This window comes from Halyomorpha halys, unplaced genomic scaffold (genome assembly GCF_000696795.3).
Source record: "Halyomorpha halys isolate HHAL.00 unplaced genomic scaffold, Hhal_1.1 Scaffold331.1, whole genome shotgun sequence".
NCBI lineage: Eukaryota > Metazoa > Arthropoda > Insecta > Hemiptera > Pentatomidae > Halyomorpha > Halyomorpha halys.
Window position 1 is genome coordinate 311,199 of NW_027116263.1, and position 19,153 is coordinate 330,351.

The 19,153-nt window shown below is 35.0% G+C and overlaps 2 protein-coding genes across 2 annotated transcripts; both read right to left on the reverse strand.

Moving 5' to 3' along the window:
• Positions 1-487: 487 nt before the first annotated feature.
• On the reverse strand, positions 488-18,189 carry LOC136795051 (serine/threonine-protein phosphatase 6 regulatory ankyrin repeat subunit A-like). Its single transcript, XM_067053075.1, has 2 exons — positions 18,124-18,189; positions 488-5,034 (listed from the first exon to the last, which is right to left on the reverse strand). The coding sequence occupies exons 1-2, from the start codon at positions 18,184-18,186 to the stop codon at positions 1,249-1,251; spliced, it is 3,849 nt and encodes a 1,282-aa protein (XP_066909176.1). The 5' UTR covers positions 18,187-18,189; the 3' UTR covers positions 488-1,248.
• On the reverse strand, positions 543-1,145 carry LOC106681361 (serine/threonine-protein phosphatase 6 regulatory ankyrin repeat subunit C-like). The gene has a single exon (XM_014421637.3). It carries the CDS (start codon positions 1,143-1,145, stop codon positions 543-545), a length of 603 nt encoding a protein of 200 aa, XP_014277123.3.
• Positions 18,190-19,153: the final 964 nt, after the last annotated feature.

Sequence of the window (19,153 nt, forward strand, 5' to 3'; positions counted from 1 at the left end):
TATACTATAGTGATGTCATTCTGTAAGCTAGGTGTACTATCTTCCTCTTCATTCTTTATTTAACTCTTATCCCTCTTTTTTTTTCCATATTTTAGGGTGTACTATATTTTTATAATTTTTTTTTATCTGTTATCATTTCCGTTTTTCATATCTTGTCTAAAACCTTTTTTGTTATTCTTATTTAATTTTACGTTTCACTGTACACCTTATATTGCGTAATACATCATCGCAGGGAAAAGCGGTTTATTTGAAAACTTCACTATCTGAGGATGCAATCTCGTTTGTCTAATATGATGTAACGACATATCATTATATCTACCTAGTACTTCAAATTAATGTAAATCTTAGGTAAAGATTGACATTCTGACTTGTTTAAGATGGATTTTCATAAGATTACACAACATTCTGAACCTTAACGTCAGTTAGGAATTAATGAATTTTAATGACATCCCTATCTGCCTTAAGTTGGTATTATTTAATAAAAAAATACTTTAAAAAATGTTTTATTAATTAAATGATGTTATTGATCAGAGTTCATTCAGTTACATAAAAAATGTAGTCATTTCTGCATTATTCTGTTGGAAAGGATCAGATATCTCAAAAAAATATGATAACGTAATGTTCAATTGGGAAGTGGAAAGATATCCTATAACATCTTGATATCCTCTCCAGGAAGCAGCGTAGTTCAAGGGCGTAAATCCCCATTTGTCTTCAGTGTCCCTGTTTGCCATAGAACTAAGAAGTAACTTCACTACTTCAAAGTGACCTCGGCTAGCACTGCGGTGCAAGGGAGTCCTTCCATTGAGATCGGGTTGAAAATCATCCATTCCATCCTGCAAAAGCAATGTTACAACATCAGTGTGTCCTTCCCTCGAAGCCAAGAACAGTGGTGTTTCATGATTAACATTAATGCGCCTACGCTCCTGAGAATCTTTATCTAAAATCATTCGGGCTATTTCTTCATGGCCATTTAATGCAGCATAGTGAATAGCATAGTTCTGCCACTTATCTCCTATATCTCTATCAGCATCCGGAAGAAGAACTTTAACACAATTTGAGGATCCGTCCCTAGAAGCAATATGTAGCGGTGTCATTTGATTTTTGTCGATTGCTACATTACAATTGTCATACCTTCGAAGTTTCATAACTGTGTCTATTTCTCGTTCTTCTGCATTTAGTGAGCTGTTCCTTCTTGTGTTGTACTTCCCACAAGCAAGGTGAAGTGGTGAACTACCGTTTACGTTTCTCTTATAAATAAAAGACCCAAATGAAGAACCGAAGTAATGCCTCAACAATCCCAGGATGTCTTTCCCTTGATGCGAAGTGCAATGGAGTCATGCCATCAATGTCAGATGCTTCTTTGTCAGCTCCTGCATTCAACAAGATAGTCACTACATCATCGTGACCCTCGAGCGAAGCCAAATGAAGTGGCCTTGTCAAATAATTACTTTTGGCGTCTTTGTCAAAACCAGCACTTAGAAGCAACTCGACTATTTCCAGCGATCCTGCCATTGCAGCAAAGTGCAAAGGAGTGTATCCATCATTGTCAGTTAGATCTACAAGAGGCAGAGGATAAGAAAGCAGTAATTGGACAATCTCAAACAGACCCCGCTTGCAGGCAATGTGTAGTGGAGTCATACCATTGACATCGGCCGAATTCTTATTGGTTCCGAAATCCAAAAGCTGTTTCACTATTTCAACGTGACCATTCTCACAGGCGTAGTGGAGTGGTGTGTATTTACGTTCATCTCTACTTTCCAATGAAGGACCATATGATATCAACATTCTCAAAACTTCTGTCAATCCGAGATAAGAAGCAATGTGTATTGATGTCAACCTATGCAGTTCCGTAGCATTGTTCCAGCTGGAATTAACCTTCACATCAGAATCTGCGGCTAAAAATGCTGTGAATCTGTTTTTAGGGAGTTTTCTTGCCCCAGTTTCTAAAATTAATTGAACCAAATCTGTACTTCTTGAAAGAATTGAAGAAGATAGAGGAATGTTACCGTGGATGTCAATCAGTTCTATATTTGCACCAAAACTGATGAGTAGTTTAGTTGCCTCCAAAAAACCCTTTCCATTAGCATAGTTAAGAATGACAGTCGGGTAGCTGTCGAAATTTACTGTCTTGTTCAATAGAAGTCCAGCGAGTTCCAATGATTTATTTGCAAATGCATCGAAAAGAACTTTTGATCCCAAGAAACTTTCATCTTCCACTCTTGCCCCATGGTCAAGCAGCAGTTCTATAAAAGGCTCAAGAGATCGCTGAAACGCCACATCCAGAGGTGTGCGGCCATCCTCCCTCATCACGTTGGGGTCAGCGCTCTTGGACAGGAGGAAGCGCATCAGCTCGCTGTCATTTCTTTCTATCGCCAAATGCAATGCCGTGACGTTGTTACATCCTCTTCGACTGACGTCATCTCCATATTCTAGCAAAGTCTTGATCACTTCTATCTTCGAGTTACTCGCAGCCCAATGGAGAGGTGCATAGCAAACATTATCTTCTACATTAAAACTTGCATTCTGGGATAGCAGATACTCGACGATACTGGCATACCCCTTGGCAGCAGCTTCATGCAGCGCCGTCCGCCCCATCAGATTTCGTATATTCACATCGGCACCGAGGTCCACAATAGTCTTCACTGCACTGAGAGTTTCGTTTTCTTCTTTAGAGTTTATTCTGGAATTTTGATAATTTTTAGATTCGAGTTCGGTCTTTTCAGAGAAATTTGATTTCGTCGGTTTAGGTTCGTTCATCAAAGCTAAAATCAGAGGAGTGTTTCCGGTTTCTCCTTTACTATCGATGCTTGCCCCGTGTTCAAGGAAGATCTTAATTATGTGAAGGTACCTGTCTATCGCGGCATAATGTATTGCGGCGTTACCCATATCGTCTTTTATTTTTAAACTTGCTTTTCTTGAAATAAGAAAGTTCACACTATCTTCATCGCCCCTCATCGCAGCGTACATTATTGGCGTCCTTCCCCTTTCTCCCTTAATATTAACATTTCCTCCGTGAACAAGTAGCGCCTCAAGTTCATTAATGCTCGTTGCAATGTGTATCGCAGCAGTACCAAAGTCATCCAATATTTCTAAACTAGCATTCCTTGAAATGAGTAAATTCAAAGCACGTTGGTTTTTTTTAAGAAGAGCTAGCATTAGTGGCGTAAGACCCCCAAAACCATTAGCATTAATATCAGCTCCGTGGTCAAGTAGTGCCTCAACAATTTGGAGATTCATAAAGGGTTCCATTGAAACTGCGTAGTGTAATGCAGAACTATCCAATTTATCTTTTCTGTTTATCGTTTCCAAGCTAGCATTTCTTGAAAGAAGTAAATTCACAAGAGCTAGGTTACCAGATATGACAGCGGTCTGCAACGCAGTGTGACCCAAACGTCCAATAATCAGAACATTTACGCCCTGATCTATAAGTTCTTTGGTAGCATTTAAATTTTTCTTGTGCAACGCTATGCCTAAGGCAGTAGTGAAAAAGTAATTTTTCAATTCTAAATCAGCGTTTCTTGAAATTAGAAACTTCATTACAACTAGATCTCCTGTGACTACAGAGTACATCAAAGGTGTGCTACCATAGGCTCCTCTAGCATTGATATTAGCTCCTTGGTCGAGGAGTGTTTTAATCACTTCAACGCTTCCACTCTCAATCGCTTTGTGCAACGCGGTCTCACTGCTATTATTCTTTAATTCTAAACTAGCATTTCTCGAGATGAGTAAATTTACAATTGCTAGAAGACCTTCTCTAGCTGCAAGCATTAGTGGTGTATATCCTTTTTCTCCTTTACTGTTAACGTCTACGTTGTGATCAAGAATTGACTTTATCACATCAATATGTTTATTCTTTATCGCTAGATGTATCGCTGTATTATTATTATTATCTTTTATTTCCAGACTAGCATTTTTGGAAATGAGCAAAGCCACGATATTATTATCACCATTCTTAGCGGCTAGAATTAAAGGTGTATTCCCACCACCCCCTTTAGAATCAATATCTGCTCCATTATCAAGAAGCCATTTAATAAGTTCAACGTATTTATACTTCACTGCAACATGAATAGGAGAATCATTGTCTGCATTTTTTTTCTTTAAATCAGCATTTCTGGAGATGAGTAAATTTGCAATATCAAGAAAACCTTTCCATGTGGCCACCATGAGGGGTGTATTACCGCCATTTCCTACAACATCGATATCAGCTCCGTGATCAAGAAGCGTCTCAACAACACGAAGGTTTCCCGACAATATTGCATAGTGCATAGCAGCTATAATTTTATTATCTTTTATTTCTAAACTAGCATTTCTGGAGAGAAGTAAATTAACGATATCAAGATTGTTTTGCCGAACGGCATTTATCAGAGGTGTAACGCCGTCAGCTCCTCTAACATCGACATCAGCCCCGCGATCAAGAAGCGTCTCAACAAATCCAACGTTCTTTGAAAATATCGCATAGTGCAGGGCGGAAAAATTATTATCATCTTTCAGTTCTAAATCAGCACTTCTGGAGACAAGTAAATTAGCAATGTGGAGATATCCTTTCCTAATGGCCAACATGAGAGGTGTGCTACCTTCATCTCCTATAACATTGATATCCGCTCCGTGATCCAGAAGCGTTTCAACAACTCTAAGGTTTCCCGACAATACTGCGTAGTGCAGAGCAGCAAAATTATCATCATTTTTTATTTCGAAAGCAGCATTTCTGGAAATGAGTAAATTGACAATGTCTTCGAAACCTTTATGAGCCGCAATCATTAAAGGTGTTACTCCTTTATTTCCTTTGGCATTTATATCCGACCCATTGTCAAGAAGTTCAGTAACGTCCTTCAGGTTCCTCTGGATCACAGCAACGTGAAGCGAAGTTTTGGTGTTTTGTATTGCTTTTCTTATTATCCGATGACTAACCCTAGTTTCTTGAAGTGGAGGCAACAAATCTCTACCGATCTTATCATTAATATTCTGTAATATTTGATCCCATAAAATCGTAGTTTCAACGTTTTCATCATAATCTTCCTTTTGATAATTCACTTCCTGAAAAATAAAAAATAAAATTAAAAGAGAACAATGCATAAATACTTACTGCTAAACTTATGCTTAAAAATTACTTCTATTTAAAACATGCGCACATACTTAAGTCGTTTTAGTGCAGTAATTTTTACTATTGTGTAAGAGAGCTCTAAACAGGTAGGACAGTTTTAGGGCAGTCTTTGTAGGGATTTGGATATTGGATGTCTTTGAAGGGAGGAAAGAATGGGCTCACAATTTGATAAGTGATATACTTATCTGATAGTACAAGAGCCGGGAAGAAAAAAAGACAGTTATCTCACCACAATTTTTGAATACTTTAATGAAAACTATGTATAATTACTAGCCAAAATTTATGAGTCTGCCAAGTATAAGTAAGGGAAATAAAAAATGGCGGCTGTTTCAATACCTTAAAAAAACATTAATTTTTCAGTCGGAGCTCTATATCCTAAAAACTACCAAGAACAATAGAAAATCTAAGAGGACATTATTTAAAGAAGAGTAAATTTGCTGAAATATTAGCCCTAAATATTACGTCCTATAGTTCTCTAGATATAGCTTTTTAAAAAGCAAAATTTCTTAAAAATCTACTGAAAAATTAGTAGTTAGTTAATTTATTTTGAGAAATCTATACCTCAGGAACTATGTAACGTACAGATGTCTATTAGCACTCAAATAAAAGCTAGTTTAATGGACTATAAAGAAGTTTATGACCTTTACCTTCGTAGGAATAGTAGTTTTCATGATATTTGCTAAAATAAATCGATATATAGTTATTCGGACATTAAGTATGATTTATGAAAAACTTCATTTCAGGAAACCATTGGACGTACAAATGTCTGACAGTGCTCAAAATAAAGGAAATTTAACTTTCTATAAAGTAGTTTATCACACTTATCTTGGTAGAGATAGTAGTTTTTATGATATTAACATATGAATATAAATTTGGCAAATGAAAATTTGTCCGAACAACTATAAATCAATTTATTTTAGTAAACTTCATGTAAACTATTACTCCTACGAAGATTCTGTTACTCTGTTGCCGTGAGTCAATCCTGTGGGTTCTGGAACCCTTTTTGGGTCCACCCAGCCTCATAAATTGGGTACAAATCATAAATTCCTTACAAAGTATTGAATCCCTGACCCTTCATGTTCTGTAGTGATGCAGGTTTTAATTTTTAAATGGTGTCAATATACATGTATAGTATTACAAGAAAATAAAGGCTATGCGAGAAAAGGTAATAATAAAATATTTATGAAAATCTAGTTAGTAACTATATGTACAATTATTTATATACTTAATTAATTACTTATATATTAATTATGAGAGATAGTTGACCGTGGATGATGAATGAGGAGAAGATGGTTGGGGGTGCGGTCAATGAAAAACACAAATAAGTACGATTAACTTATTTTAATGTGCCAACGTTTCGGCTAGAGTTTCTAGCCTTCTTCAGGGCTAAAAACAGAACAAGATAACAACCACAGTAAGTATAGAAAAATTTTAAAAAAATAAAAAGAAAGTATAAACAGAATAATTTTACAAAATAGAATTAATAAAATGAAGTGATGAGAGAAGCGGGAAATAAAATGTATACATAGGTAATTGAAAAAGTGGGTAAAATAACATAATTAAGGAAATGAAATAAAAATAAAGTTATATAATGCAAAGAAGTATGAACATATTAGTTATTATTAATTTAAAATTAAAATATGAAGAAAATATATGTAACAATAATAGATGATAAAGAGGCAAATTATAAGTATAGTGTACAACACTTATAACGGGGGTAGTAAGGAAAATGGATAAAAGTGGAGAAAATAAGGGGAAAGAGTAAAATAAAGAAAGGGGAAAGAAAACAAAAAAAGAATAAAAACGAACCTGTTCGCTGGAAGATCAAACGCCTAATGGAAAAACAGCGCTAATGGCGGTCAAACCCAGAATTAAAATAGATCTTCATCAGAATTAAAATAGATCTAACCAGAATTAAAACCCATCTTCTCCTCATTACTTATATATTACTTTACTTACATGTTTATTACCTACATATACGTTTTACTTACGACTTTATTTTAAATAATTTTTCTAGATTTTCATACGTATTTTATTATTTGTTCTTTCCTCTTACTTAATTCATTCAGTCTTTATCATCTCATAAGTATTATGACCATACATGCTTTCCAACACTATCTATGTAATTGGTTTATTATTTACTAATCATCCTGTAATTCTTTTTTATTCATTATGATTGTTATTTTGTTTTTTGTTCATGAGCCTCATGAACCTTATGAAGGCTTGAAATACTGGCCGAAACGTTGGCACCGATATATAAGTTTTTACTGATTTATGTTCTTCACTAATGGCACTCCTCCTTCCCTTCCCCCCCCCCCCATCATCTACACCTCATATATATTAATTACAATCAACTATCTTTTCATCATTATAATTGTTTATTGATCTGTTAATAACAGATAATGAATGTCTGCTCCACCCACTCACATAAATAGCCTCACCTCTCTAAAACGGCAAAAATAAGAATATTTATTGTTAAGACCATTCTTGATTTCTATTTTATCTGTTTAATTTATAATTATTATATTCCTAACTCAACTCCCTCTCTTTGTATTTTATTTTGTTTTACCATATATTTCAATCATTACTAGCTTTAAATCATGTACCATTTTATTTCTTATAAATGTAACCTCTGTATTAGTGTTGAACTTAAAAAAGTTATTGTAAGAAGATGTGATTTCTACCTACTGCAACCTCTTTGGATTGTTGAGAGAGAAGACAATAGACTTAACAGTGAACCTTATCTATCTGTTCATAGTGTATAATTATGACCGCAAATTTTGACTTATCTTTAGTTATGTATTTATCATTTATACTTGCCCACGCTCAGCGAAGAAGGGGATGAGGTAAAGGGGGGGGAAAGAAAAAGGAAAAAAAAAAGAAGACAATACAATAAAGAATAAATTGCTCCCCTTGGAAATAACGAAAACCGCGAAACAATATACCCCTATATAAACAATATTGAATTATGACCACTGGCGAATACCTTTCCTACAGGGCGTGATAAACTATCACCACTTTCCCTTGAACAGTCGTAACATGTTCAAGAACCAAACTGTCACCTTCACAAAACCAAAACCCACTCGTCTAAAAAATCACAACCATAACACCTCTTGTCTACGCAGAAATCGCCAGTATTTTTATTTCACCATGACAACCATAACACCCCTTGTCTACGATATCGCCAGTGTTTTTATTTCACCATGACAACCATAACACCCCTTGTCTACAAAGATATCGCCAGTGTTTTTATTTCACCATGACAACCATAACACCCCTTGTCTACAAAGATATCGCCAGTCTTTTTATTTCACCATGACAACCATAGCACCCCTTGTCTACACAGATATCGCCAGTCTTTTTATTTCACCAGTGCTAATTATTCTGATAATCAACCTACAGTCAGCTCTGCACATTTAACTATTTCACTTCTGCTACATTCACATTATATTAATCAATTAGTTCCATATTTACAATAATAGTTATCAAATTTTATTAATTTATTTCACCAAGTAATTAGGTCCTTAGGTTAGGTTAGCACAAGCTCCTTAGGTTAGGTTAGCACAAGCTCCTTAGGTTAGGTTAGCACAAGCTCCTTAGATTAGGTTAGCACAAGCTCCTTAGATTAGGTTTTTATTTTGTTGAATAGTTAATGTTTGGTTTTATTTCTTTATTTCATTTGGTTCCGATTATTTCAATTAATCTTTTAAAGAATATATTGTTCTATTAATGATTTATAATATTCATATTATTATTACCTTTCTTTTATTAAATATTGTTTGTTTACATAAGAACTTTTTTTGTTTATTGTCCAATTGATTTATAGGTATATTTTAATTTTATATTCTATTCCCCATTTATCTACCAACCTAGACAGTGTTTACACGCCCAAAATATACATCTGTGATATCTAGCGTAATCTGGGCATAGTGCAAGGGCGTCCCTGGGACAGGTTTGATACTAAAATTTATAACAAAAAAGTCACTGAGAATTTACTAATTAATTTTATTAAAAAGATAATTCATTAAGTTGACACAAAAGGAAGCATATTATATTAACAATAAACTAATCACAAGATTTATAAACTGTCCAGCTATGACTTGCAAATATGACCTCTCGGATGTCCCCAACACCCTGACTTCACTTGTCCTTGCAGTTTACTCCATCCAGGAAGATTATTTAACCAACAACAACGGAACATATGATCAACAAAATGGTGCATAAAAGGGAAATTGTATAGCCACTAACCACTATTCTCCTTCAAAGCAAAAGTGAAGCCAAAAAAAGGCCACTCCCACGGTGCCTTTTAAATGCAAGCTTTTGTAATCTAAACTGAAACAGAAGGCAGCCAGTGATTGACTCGTACTTTCCCCCTGCTCCTGTGACACGCCCCTGTGTCCATCATACATAAGGCCAGCCTTTTTTGCTTCCCTTTTTCTACCAGTCCTCTCCTGCATTCCTTATTCCTTTCTTTAAGGTACGAAACATGTTAATAACATTTTTATGTATATATTTTACATTAATTCCACAAATGTATAATAATTTCCTCCTTTAACCACCACATCGTAAATATTAAATAAATTAATTTTAAAAACCAAGAACTGCATTCTTTTGTACTTAAAACTAACCCTCCCCCTTCCACAATCTCCTCTCCTTCCACCAAAATTGTTAATGACGTCGTATAACTAAGCTTTGATCCTCTCAAATAAAAAATGTAGTAATGTTCGCCGAACTTTGCTGGAAAGGATCTGACACGTTGAAATAATATGACAGGGTAATGTCTAACTGGGAAGTGGAAAGATATCCTATGACATCTTGATATCCTCTCCAGGAAGCTGCGTAGTTCAAGGGCGTAAATCCCCATTTGTCTTCAGTGTCCCTGTTTGCCATAGAACTAAGAAGTAGCTTCACTATTTCAAAGTGACCTCGGCTAGCACTGCGGTGCAAGGGAGTCCTTCCATTGAGATCAGGCCGAAAATCATCAATCCCTCCTTCCAAAAGCAATGCTACAGCAGCAGTATGACCTTCCCTCGAAGCCAACATCAATGGCGTCTCATGGTTGAGGTTGATTTGCCTCCGCTCCTCATCATTCTTATTTAAAAACATCCGAATTATGGCAGTATGGCCATTTAAAGCAGCATAGTGTATAGGAAAGTTTCGCCATTTATCTGCATATAGGCCAAGTATATCCATAAGGAGTTCTACACAAGGTAGTGAACCGTCTCTGGCAGCAATATGTAACTCGGACATTTTGTTCATATCATTGCTGTTTTTTGCTATCTGCCTCTGTTCTAGAAATTTTCGAATGGTATTTAGTAATAGGTCTTTCGAGAAAGGTAATTGTTTTCGTCTTGAATAACTTCCACAGGCCAGATGAATTGGCGTGCTGCCATTTTTGTTTTTAGCACCAGAAAAACTGATATTTTCAAGTATCAATTGAACTACCTTGGGGTGTGTTTCCCTTGCAGCGAAGTGCAGAGGTGTCATGCCATCTATATCAGACGCTTCTCCATCAGCTCCCGTGTTCAGTAGGATTGCCACAATCTCCGCGTGGCCCTCGAGGGAAGCCAGATGAAGTGGAGTTGTCAGATTTCTACTTATAGCATTTACATTGGCATCACGATTTAATAGCAACTTGACAATGTCCACTGATCCGCTCATAGCTGCAAAGTGTAGCGAGGTGTATCCATCATTACTTGCCAGGTCAATGGAAGTTGGATAATTTGGAAGTAGAGATTCAACTAGAGTAAGCAGACCTCGCCTGCACGCTATGTGTAGTGGGGTCATGCCATTTATGTCGGTAGAAATCTTATTGGCTCCATAATCCAAAAGCACTTTAACAATGTCAATGTGACCATGCTCAGTGGCGTAGTGGAGTGGTGTATATTTCCGCTCATCACTAACGTCCAATGAAGCGCTGTATGAAATCAGCAGACGTACAACATCCGTTAATCCCAGGTATGCTGCGATGTGTAATGGGGACAATCGATGAACCTCTGTGATATTAGTGAATTTGGAAAAAATATTTACGTTGGAATCAGCATCTAGAAAAGTTTTAAGATTATCTCTAGAGATATTTCTTGCTCCATTTTCTAAAATTAATTTAACCAAATCTATACTTCTTGATTTGACTGCAGAAGAAAGAGGAACATTGCCATGGATATCTTTCAGTTTAAAATTAGCACCATGCAAAATAAGCAGTTTGGTTCCTTCCAAAAACTTCGTTCCAATGGCATAATTAAGGATAACTGTGGGATAAGTTTCGAAGCTCACTGTCTTATCCAGAAGAAGCTTCACAAGTTCTAATGATTTGTTTGCAACAGCGCCGAAAAGAACTTTGGATCCTAAAAAACTTTCATCTTCCACTCTTGCCCCGTTATCAAGTAGCAATTTTATAAAAGGTTTAAGAGATCGCTGAAACGCCACATCCAGAGGTGTGCGGCCATCCTCCCTCATCACGTTGGGGTCAGCGCTCTTGGACAGGAGGAATCGCATCAGCTCGCTGTCATTTCTTTCCATCGCCAAGTGTAAGGCAGTGACGTTACTGCATCCTCTTCTATTGACGTCATCGCCATACTCTAGCAAGGTCTTGATCACAGCTATGTTTGAATTGTTCGCGGCCCAAAGGAGAGGCGTATAGCACAGATCATCTTCGACATCGAAGCTTGCATTCTGGGACAGCAAGTAGCCAACGACCCGGGCCTGACCTCTAGCGGCGGCTTCGTGCAGCGCTGTCCTACCAATCATATTTTTCGAGCTCACATTCGCCCCATGATCCACAAGAGTCTTCACTAGATTAAGATGTTTATTTTCTTCAGCACATTTTATCCTTTGACTGTGATATTGTTTTGGTTGAGGATTTATATTATTTTGTTTTGGCTCGCTCATCGAAGCGAGAATGAGAGGAGTGTTTCCGTTCTCTCCTTTACTGTTAATATTTGCACCGTAATGAACGAGGGCCTTGAATACATGATATCTTCTTCTCGAAAGAGCAATGTGTATGGCAGCATCATTTATATTATTCCTTAATTCTAGATTCGCTTGCCTTGAAACGAGCAAACGTGCAATAACTTCATCGCCTTTCCAAGCAGCCAGCATTAAAGGTGTCATCCCCATGTTGCCCTTAGCATTAACATTCCCTCCATGATCAAGAAGTGTCTTGAGAACATTAAGGTTTCCATTCTTTGCAGCATGGTGTATCGCAGCATTATCGAATTCGTCTTTTATTTCTAAACTTGCATTCCTGTAAATAAGAAACTTGACCAGACCTAAGTTACCTTTCCCAGCAGCAAGCATCAAAGGTGTCACACCATTGTTTCCTTTCACGTTTACATCCTCTCCGTCATCAAGAAGTTCAAGAATCTCCACCAAGTTCCTGTTAGACACAGCAATGTTCAGCGTTGAATCAAGGCATTGCCTGGTGTTGCCAGTTGACCAATTACCAACCATAGTTTCCAGGAGTGACTGCGGCATTCCTTTGTCAATCTTGTCTTCAGCACTCGATATCTGTTTCTCTTCTACCATGGTTTTGACATTTCCATCTAGTTTCTTTTGCCCTTTCACTTCCTAAAAAATGAAAGTATAAATTATAAGGAAACAATGTTACTGCAATTACATCAAGATTAAACACATCAGGAAAATAAACATTTCAATTGTAAAAGATGAAAGATTGATTTATTTTTTTTATTATTACCATTCCATTTGACTTTTTAACCATTTATGTTTTGTCTTTTGTTTTATATTTTTAATAAAAAACAGATGTTAGCTGTTGTTGGATAAAATACTGCACTGAGGTAGGCTTTCTATATATAATACTGTCGCAGATTAATAAAAATCTCTTTCCAAGGACATTTCAGAATGAGGAACTATTGGACATCTAGACAAGCTGATGGGGACTCTTAGGCCGTCTTCATGTTTTTTGAGGTATTAAATATGTGTTAATTTGTAAACCTTCGCGAGCGGAGACTCGATTCTCCACCGGCCCTTCGCCATCGTATTCCAGTCTATTGCGAATTTTCCGAGGCACTGAATTTGGGTTGGTTTCTGGTACTTTCTCCCATTAGACAGGGATTCAACTTTCTTTTTATTTTAAATGTTTTTAAATGAAATGATCTCCTCTCTCTATGAAATGATCCGTTTCAGTCAGTGTGAAAAATTATTATCAAACGTGCCGTATTTTTAACCGCCAATCTCCATTACTTCTCTATAACATCTTCACAACAGTTCACTTTCGGATTTACTTCTAATCTGAAAGTCGGACGATTCCTAGCTTGTTCATAATCTTACTTTATTCTTATCCCCTTTTTTTCATCTTTTAGTGGGTACTGTATTTTATATTTCTTCTTTTTTTATCTGTTGTTATTTCCATTCTCAATAATTGTCTAAAACCTTTTATTATTCTTATTTAATTTTTATGTTTCTCTGTATATGTTTTTAATTTTTCATTTACTTTGTTCATTTATGTTTACCTCATTTAACTGTCTGTTTAGCCCTGACGAAGTCTTGCAGCGTGGGGTGATTTTTTAAATTAATTAATTAAGACTTCTTTTTTTTTAAATTAAAAAACCGAATCAGGAAATAACATTGTCCTTCCTATCAAACGAAATGTATGACAGGGAAATTGAAATGGAGTTGCGCGGTTGTCTAAAACCTACAATTATAAACCGAGGACTAGAAAACATTTAATATTTATTTTTCTTAAGATTGTCGAGTTTAAAATTAAACTTCCTTTAGAATATTACCAATATTCTATATTTTTTACACAACGTTTCGGGTTTCTTCATATTCAAGTACTAATATTCCCTACAATTAATTTAACAATCACAAACAATTTTTTATGTATGAAACCTTGTAATCAACCGATTGAAACCTTATAATCAATTTTACCTTTAGTTTTAAGCTTTTGATCGAGTCTGGCACCCAGGACTGCTATACAAGATCCGTAAATTCCTACCCCCTACATATTATCTCATTATCCGTTCTTATCTCTCCGACAGGTTATTTCAAGTAAATCACAACAGCACTTATTCATCCCTGTTTCCTCAGTCTGCTGGTGTATCTCAGGGTGGTATCCTTGGTCCTATTCTTTATACAGTTTTTACAGCTGACATCCCAACCCATCCTAACACTATTCTCACCACGTATGCCGATGATACATGCCTATTGTCAGTGAATAATGATCCTTCCATTGTATCCCAATCCCTCCAATCCCACATCACCACCCTCGAAGAATAGTGCCAAAACTGGAGGATTAAAATAAATTCCACCAAATCACATTTATCCTTCGTCGTAAACCTTCGTCTTGTCCTACAGTATCTTTTAATAATACCCCACTCATTCCTGTTGAACAGATCTGTTACTTAGGGCTAAATCTGGACAAACAACTGACTTAGAATCCTCATACAAGACTGAAAAGACAAGAAACTGCTCGTCGATTCCGACTATTACAACATTTACTAGACAAACGGTCCAAATTTCCAATCCATTACAAAAGACTGATTTACATGACTATTATAAGACCTATTTGGACATACGGAGTTGAGCTATGGGGCTCCACTAAACCATCTAATTCCTCTCGAATGCAATCCTTACAGTCCAAAATCCTTCGTAAAATCCTTAATGCTCCTTACTTTGTCACAAATCAAATCATCCATCAGGACCTCAATGTCCTCTATTGGCCGATTTGGCCAGAACCAGATACCAACCCTTCCATAATAAACTTCCCAACCACCCAAACCAACTCGTTTCTAACCTGGCTTCTCCTTCACTATCTAATAATCCTCCTAAACGTCTGAAAAGAAGATGGCCTCGAGATCATCTCATTTAGAAATGTTTTTGGAGTTCTATCAATGAGTAGATTCTCCATATGTTTTTATCATGTCATAATTTCACTTACAGCAAATGTACTTGATGTGTATATATGTATACAGTTGTAAATATCAATAAATAAATTATTGAAAAAAAAACCTTTAGTTGTTAAGTACATCCATTCATCTTTCCCTTTAGCGCAAATCAATGTTAAGTTATGTTATGCATTATCTCTTTGGACATATCAATATGCCTGTGGACTGTTTGCCTACCTCCTATTAATAGATCAAGTTTAAAGTGATATTTTATACAAATATTTTCTATTTCATAAATTTTAGAAAAAGGTTTTCACCAAAAAATCAAAGTGACCGCATGTGTTAAAAATTGATAATGCAAAATTAATATTATAATAATAAACAAATACATTTTTAACTGTATGAAGAATAAAACTTTGTCGAAAGTGTTTGTAGTGTATCTATAAAAAAAAAGACTTGTTTCATAAGAAGTTGGATAATAAGTCGAAATATTACTAAAAAAAAAAAAAGCAAATTTTAAAATACAAATTTTTCTGTAAATATAGTTTGTTGTTCTGTATTCTTCAGTATATATTTACCACAAACTATATTTACAAAAACTAGAAAAAAAACGTTTTTCTTTAATATTGGCGCATCTTGTTTATTTTACAAGAGAAGCTTATATACATTTTTTCAAATATTGACGTCTAACTATACTACATTCTTCTATTGTTTTTTATATTAGATATTTATGCCTTAGAACTAAATAAATGTCAAACTTTACCATATTTTTCTATTTTTTTTTTCTATTGGATATTTGTGCCTTAGAAGTAAAGAAACGATTACTTTAGGTTCCTGTATTTATTATCAAATAAAAAAGACAATTTACTTTCACTCGTCAAATACTTTTATTTGAGGATGCTAAAATGAACAAAAAATATATAATTTAAAAAAAAAAAAAATAATCTGAGCTTCCTTTGCCTTCTAGTCATGCTTTATAAGTTAGGCCTGTTGATTTCAACTAAAAAACCGAAAAGTTCAGGTCCAAATACGTCATTGTTTACGAAAAGAAACTGCTTCCAGCTTGTCACCAAGTATAATTTGTCTCTATTAAAAAAAAAAGCTCAAAAAAACCTCTAAAGAGGAACAAAATTATTAAACACGGTTTAATATCGACACATCTGTTCTTCGGTGGAAAATTAGAGAAGATTTAGCAGTGGAAGGAAACTGCTTTTTTTTCAAAAACCTCTAAACTCTTTAAATATTCTATGTTATCCAGGGTGCTGGAATGCATTGTTTTTTTTTTTAATTTTGATAATATCTTCAGGAGTAAAAATATAAATTTTCCTTAATTTTTCCATCATTAAGATCACTTTTTCCTATAAATAAAATGTTAACCTGATGATGGGCGTACCTAGAGGGGGCAGGATGGGACAGTCCCCATTCCCCTCAATAAAAATGTTTGTTTTCTAAGCAAATACTAATTGTAATAACTAATAAAGCATTGCGACAATTGTATACAAGTTTCTTAAAATTTTAGTTTGATTTGCCTTTTCCGTGCTGAATTGCACAACCTGGATCCTGTTTCATAATAAAGTACAAACTAATAATATTAGTCTTGTAGATTTATCTTAATTTAATTACACAGACTTGCACAATAGCAAATTGTACTTTAGTATTTTTTAATTCCTGTAATATCACTAATAGTCATCCCTATCATGAAAAAATAAGTATTAGTGTTATTACCATACTAGTTTCTACACTTGTACTATGAACTAATACTATTAGTTTATAATCTTAAAATTCTTTCTTGAGACTGGCAATTTTTTACTAAATAATTCAAAAACACTATCCAAATTATAGTCTCAAAACATTTATTTCATTTACACGTCCAACGTTTCGGCCATCTTCAGGGACAATCTTAATTTACTATGAGACATATCATTTAACCATTTTAAAAAACTCCATACAGGTTATTCTGCCCAGGTCAAAACATTTATATCTAATATGTTAAAAATACATTAAAAATCACAGTCAAATTATTTCTCTTTTACCAGTTTTAGAGGTTGTAATAAAAGTGTATAAATAGTGGTAAAAGAGAAATAATTTGACTGTGATTTTTAATGTATTTTTAACATATTAGATATAAATGTTTTGACCTGGGCAGAATAGCCTGTATGGAGTTTTTTAAAATGGTTAAATGATATGTCTCATAGTAAATTAAGATTGTCCCTGAAGATGGCCGAATTGGCCGAAACGTTGGACGTGTAAATGAAATAAATGTTTTGAGACTATAATTTGGATAGTGTTTTTGAATTATTTAGTATATAATACTATTAGCTTTCATTATGATATAGGGCCCTGATTGACAATGGCTTTCCCCCTTCTAGTTTTGATCCTGGGCACGCCCTTGATTCTGAATCATAGCAGTTAATTTGATTATTGTTCTCACCTTATTTTGGTTACACCTTCCAAGAAGGTCCTCTGACTTCATATGTCAATGCTACAATACGTACAACATTATGGAAAAATAGTCTCACCACAATGGTTAATAAAACTCATTCTTTCTGATCTATCAAAAATGTAAAAAACTATAAATCTAGGCAGAACAAATTTAGGAAACAATATTTCAAGAAAATGCCTACCTACTTTTGAAAAACTACAATTTGTACACTAACTTTCGTTGGTATTGACTTGGCCAAAATATTTTTTGTCTGTAAAGACTAGATCTGCGGCTCACAAATATTCTTCGATGGAAGAACCGATTACAGTGAATTCGTTTTAGGTATTTGAGTGTATAGTACAAGAGCCCAAGAGGAGAAAAAAAGGCAGTTATCTCACCCCAATTTTTGATGACTTTAATGAAAGCTATGTGTAATTAATAGTCAAAATTGATGAGTCTGCCAAGTATAAGTAGGGGGAATAAAAAATGGTGGCTGTTTCAAACCGATAAAAAAATAATTTTTCATTCGGAGCTCTATATCTTAAAAACTAGTAACAACACAAGAAAACCTAAGATAACGTCATTTAAAGAAATTTTTGTTTTTGCTTTTTTGCTTACTCTCTCAATGGTGAAACTACACTATCTTTGAAATACGCTAAGCAAAAAAAAAAAATCTTCTTTGTTAAATCGTATCACTATTCAAGCTAAGGAGCGATGTGTATACAGGATAGAATAATGGGACAGATATGTATGCTTACTGACAGAGCGTGTCCCTGTAGAGAAGAAATGACAATACAGAGGAAGCAGGTGTATAGAGACATGCTGACTCCATAGAACTGAGGGTTTCCTCAATTCCACCACTCCAATCTTATAATTGCATGTTATTAAAGATGTTTGAAAGGCCAAGAGACCGGTTTCCCTCTCTTCTTCGAAGCTCAACAGTCCCCATTCATATGCGTTACAATGTAATTAGGGTAATGTACAAAGAAGTACACGTAAATTACATCGCCGGATAGTGACAGGTCTAAAACCCAGGTCGAGAATCGGAGTCGAATTTTATGTGATGAGGGTTCTTTGGGAGTTCTTTAGATAACACAATACACCTAAGAACAGAGTTGGGCAAAAGTTAACTAAACTAACAACTAAAACTGAAACTAAATTACCTATAGTTGCATAGGAAACTAAAACTAACCAGTTAGTTGTTAGCTGTTTGCTCATAGCTAACTCTTAGAACTAAATTAGCTATTATCAGAAATCAACGTTAGCTACAGCTAAACCTAATAATTAGTTAGTTTAATTTATAGTTTCAACTTAACAATAACATTATAATAAAAATGTCCAAGTACTGACTTCATTTTAACTTTTCTTATCTCTGAGATACTGAGAATAGAAAAACGAGTCGATTTTATGATCGCACACTTGCGCATCGATTTATTATAACTTTTCGGATTTCTAACATATTGGGGTCCCTGTCTATGTTTTCGGAACTGCTAAAAATAAAAATGAAATCGATTTTACGAGCGCGGGCTTTCAAAACCATTTATATTAACTTTCCAAATATGTTACAAATCCGCAAAGTTAAAATAAATCTATGTTCAAGCGCGCGATCATAAAATCAATTTCATTTTCATTTTCAGTACTTCCGAAAACATATATTGGGACTCCAATATGTTAGAAATCCGAAACATTAAAATAAATCGATATGCAATCATGGCATGATAAATTCGATTTTTTTTTTCATTTTTAGCACCTCCGAAACCGTATGAAGGGACCCTAATATGTTAAGGT